Below are 4,737 nucleotides of genomic sequence, written 5' to 3'. Positions count from 1 at the left end.
ACGTTCGGCCTCGACGTTCCTGCTCGCACGCTCGACGTTCGGCCTCGACGTTCCTGCTCCTACGCTCGACGTTCCTGCTCGCACGCTCGACGTTCGGCCTCGACGTTCCTGCTCGCACGCTCGACGTTCGGCCTCGACGTTCCTGCTCCTACGCTCGACGTTCGGCCTCGACGTTCCTGCTCCTACGCTCGACGTTCGGCCTCGACGTTCCTGCTCGCACGCTCGACGTTCGGCCTCGACGTTCCTGCTCGCACGCTCGACGTTCGGCCTCGACGTTCCTGCTCCTACGCTCGACGTTCGGCCTCGACGTTCATGCCCAACAGCCAACGTTCGGCCTCGACGTTCCTGCTCGAACGCTCGACGTTCTGCCTCGACGTTACTGCTCGCACGCTCGACAATCAGTGTGTGCAAGCGCCCAACAGCCAACGTTCGGACTCGACGTTCACGTTCGTCCACTCTGTTCTCAATTATCAGCCATCCGGAGTCAGTTCCTCCTCAAAACGTCACACACACAACCTCGCTAACGTTCGGCCTCGACTTTCGTGCTCGAATGCTCGACAATCAGTGTGTACGAGCGTCCAAACAGCCAAAGTTCGGCCTCGACGTTCAGAATCGAGCGCTCGACAATCAGTGCGTACGAGCGTCAAAACAATCAGTGTGAAACCGTTCGGCATCCCTTCGCTTTCAACCGCTCATCCTCACGTTCGGTCTCTACCGCTCGACCATACTTTAAGAGGAGCGCTCCCCCATTCGGCCTCATTAGCGTTCGGCATCTTAGCTGCAACCGTTCAGCCAATCACTTCATTAGCGTTCGCCAATTTCCGCAGGAAGCATTCGGTCACTTCATCTCTTTGACGCTCGGCCTCAAGCGTCCAGCCACCAGGTTTGCAACTTGACCAAACGGTCTCACCTATATGCTTAATATTATTTCTTACAATGCAGATAAACATATCTTGTACATAAAAGCGGACACTTGAAAGCCGATCATCCTGAAGCACTTCTAAACCCAGCAGATGTTCGCCCAAGAACAACACATGCATAAAGGGATACACTCCCGCTGGCCGATGTTCGCCCTAGAACACCCAGGTGCATCGAACAACACATGCATACAGGGATACACTCCCGCTGGCCGATGTTCGCCCTAGAACACCCAGGTGCATCGCCCAAGAACATCTACTTTCAAAGAATCTGTCGTTCAACATCGAAGGCGTTCGTCATGTGGTCTCAACACTTGACATTCAATTGTCAGCGAGCGTCCACTCAGTCAGTCGTTCGGCCTCAACGAACGCTCGACGTTCAATCGTCAACGAGCGTCCACTCAGTCAGTCGTTCGGCTTCAACACTCGACATTCAACTGTCAGCGAGCGTCCACTCGGTCAGTCGTTCGGCCTCAACGAACGCTCGACGTTCAATCGTCAACGAACGTCCACTCAGTCAGTCGTTCGGCTTCAACACTCGACATTCAATTGTCAGCGAGCGTCCACTCGGTCAGTCGTTCGGCCTCAACGCTCGACATTCAATTATCAACGAACGTCCACTCAGTCAGTCGTTCGGCTTCAACACTCGACATTCAATTGTCAGCGAGCGTCCACTCGGTCAGTCGTTCGGCCTCAACGCTCGACATTCGATTATCAACGAACGTCCACTCAGTCAGTCGTTCGGCTTCAACGCTCGACATTCAATTGCCAGCGAGCGTCCACTCAGTCAGTCGTTCGGCCTCAACGATCAACATTCAATTGTCAAAGAGCGTCCTCATGATCGGCCTCACATGCCACTCGGCCTCTACCGCTCGGTCATACGTATCCTCACGTTCGGCCTCACTTGCTCCAGCTTTTTGCCGTTTGGCTTCGCCTCCTTTTGGTCCATCAAATTCAACCACTCGGTCACGTTCAATCCACACATGAGCAATGACCAGGAACACGCTCTCTAATTACAGCAAAGACAGCCTCCCTCAAACTCATAAGTCCTATAGTTACCACGCCAACGGTTAACTCGGACTTGGGGGGCATGTTATGTAGTAAGGATATTTATGTAATAACATAAATATCTTAGATATTTTAGACAGTTAAAATATCAGTCAAAGCCACTAACCACACTTTTAGGTAAGGTGGTTATTTTTATTCTTTATAAATACAGTGACAGGACCCAAGTCCAGGTACGTTCTCTTTATGCTCTAGAGATCCTGAATAATATTTCAGAGCAGTATCCAATTACTCTCTTGAGAGCTTCAGCTCCATAATTCACATCTGACTTGAGCGTCGGAGTATCTTTGCAGGTACCTCCCCCTCCTTTGGCGAGTATGAAGGACAACAATTGAAGAAGTACAAGCATCCCAGACAGCCAAGAGCAACAGAGACACACAGGAAGAAACACACAGGAAAATGTACACCGAAACAATTGGTATTGATAAAAAATATATAAACACGCAGATAACGTAAGGCCTTATTTTTCGTTAGTATTTAATAATTTGATTAAATGATAAAGCGAAAAAAATGTGATGGGTCAAATTTTATATTAAAAGTAAAAGCAAAAGTTATAAATCGTGCGCTATACGTTATAGGTATTATTCTGATTTTAGTTTTACTGCACAATTTAGGAATTTAGAGCATACGTTGCTTTTGTTATTTTTTTATACGGTATCTTTAAAATACATTTGATATATATTGGTTTTGATATTTTAAAATATATTATGAAACTTTTAGTATATTAACTTCAATGTATTAATGTATTTTGATGACTTAGCAAAAAGATAATATTAAAAGTTTAACAGAAAATATGAACTAAGAGTTAGGTACTTGTCCATATAAATTACTATTGCTTTCCGTTTTATAATTCGGATTATTAGGTCACATTATTTATTTAAAAAGCAAAAATGCTTTTGTGCGGGACTAAACTCAAAATCAAACTCCATTTGTTGGGATTTGAGTGTATATAACTCTATATAGAATCGTGATATTTCAATGCTATATTCTTTTTAACAAATAAACTCTACTGTTGTTATATAATCAAAGATAAATATTATTTCTTTTTTCTACAAAAAAATATTTTTAAATTTAACTTAATTCTCTGACATGTAAGATTAGGATCTGCACTTACGTATGATTCATGATCTTGATATCACCTCAAGATTTAAAATTTTAAATTTAATTTAATTTTTTTAAATTAATAAATAAATTAAGATTTAATCTTGTTTGCAAGTAAGTGAATATATGAAGTTTCAACAAGTTTGGAATTTTATGTTTAAACAAAAAACACAAATTTAAAAATATGTACACTTATTTGTTATTTATGTCAAAGCAAGTATAAATTATTTCTAACTATATCTTAATTTTGTTTTCAATACCATTGATAACGTGTGAACTAATATTAGTTTTTTAAACCGAAATACTCAAGGCCTAATCCTGGAGGTAATGAGAAAAAGTAATAAAAGTTATTTTTTTTCAGCATCTTATCAAGTTCCAACATAAATATAAGAGAATTATAAAAACTACACAAATATGAAACCACAATGAATGTTTTTAAGAAAATAAAAATTAAGATTAAAAAAATAGGGTCGAAAAAAAAATAAGTTAATGAATTAATTGGAGAAAGAAATTAGTGAAAAGAGCATCCTTTCGTTTTCTTGATTATCCTCAAGAGAAATAAACGGGACATCTCTTGTCCTTGAAGTTGGTCATGAGGGTACCATCGGAACCCACTCCCACGTCACAATTGGCGTGCATCGTGTGGCGCTTGCTCTCCCACGACGAAATCTTGAATCTGATCACAGATATCAATTCCAAGCGGAACACCACGCTACCGTCAGCCCTGTCGCTCTGGAACTCCGACCAACTGTCACTACTAACGGTCAACGAGGCGCCACTAAGTTCACCGTCCACCTCCGTCGTGTTCTTGGGCTCCTGATAAAACGGAAAGAGTAACGGCGTGTAGCCGATTTTCTGGTCCCGGTAAAAAACCGCTCCATCCATGGACTCATAGTTAACCCCGATGTTCTGGTTGGCGTTTCGCGCTGTTACGTTGAAGGTTATGACGGCGTTTTGGAACCCGGAGTTTTGGGTCAGACCGGGCATGTTGAACTGGTGGATGTGAAACCTGGGCCTGTGGGGCCGGAGACTGAGCCAGAGGATGAAGGTGATGAGGCCCACAATGAAAAGGAGGCCCAAGAAGGTGGCGCAGATCATCTTGGAGACCCGCGTTGTGAGGCTTTCGTGGACTCGATGGACGTAGTAGCGAACCGAGTGGTGCCGGTTCAGTTTCATGGGTTTCGAGTTGGGACCATGGACGTGGTGAACGGGTATGTGGTCGTTGTTGTGCATTTTGGTTTGCACAACGTTGGAGATTGTTGATGAATGAATGAATGGGGATGATGCCTTTGATAAATGAAGTACGTTGGAGTTTGTGGTTTTGTAGTAAAGAGGGGAGAAGAAAGAAAGAAACGGATTTTGAGTTTGGTACATGGCGGAAGTAAAGAATAAGAACTTTGTCTCTTCCTTTGCATGTCCTCGTAAGTAAGAAAAGAAAACAATTTTTATGTGTGCCTTTGTTCTAGCTTTTGCCTTTTGCACCACGTTGCAGCTCACTTTTTAGCTTTACGCTTACCTCAAAGGACTGAGAACAGCTACTTCATTAGGACCATGATGAACTCGCTTGCTTTTACTTTTTACGGATGAGTAAGGTTAGATACAGTTTCTATTTTCATTCATTTTGTTTATCATAAGATTTTTTTTTTTTATATAT

General features: G+C 43.1%; 1 protein-coding gene across 1 annotated transcript; it reads right to left on the bottom strand.

Annotated features, from left to right (window-relative positions):
• Nucleotides 1-3,427: 3,427 nt before the first annotated feature.
• LOC124832406 (NDR1/HIN1-like protein 26) lies at nucleotides 3,428-4,737 on the bottom strand. Its single transcript, XM_047306608.2, has one exon. The coding sequence runs from the start codon at nucleotides 4,455-4,457 to the stop codon at nucleotides 3,633-3,635; it is 825 nt and encodes a 274-aa protein (XP_047162564.2). The 5' UTR covers nucleotides 4,458-4,737; the 3' UTR covers nucleotides 3,428-3,632.

This window comes from Vigna umbellata, chromosome 8, assembly GCF_029865625.1.
Source record: "Vigna umbellata cultivar VRB3 chromosome 8, Vumbellata_1.0, whole genome shotgun sequence".
Taxonomy (NCBI): domain Eukaryota; kingdom Viridiplantae; phylum Streptophyta; class Magnoliopsida; order Fabales; family Fabaceae; genus Vigna; species Vigna umbellata.
Note: the sequence above shows the minus strand (reverse complement) of the source record. Positions and strands in the feature narration are given on the sequence as shown.

Bases quoted from the DNA above. Each gene is read 5' to 3' on its own strand.
- LOC124832406 (XM_047306608.2), bottom strand. From the start codon at position 4,457: ATGTACCAAACTCAAAATCCGTTTCTTTCTTTCTTCTCCCCTCTTTAC.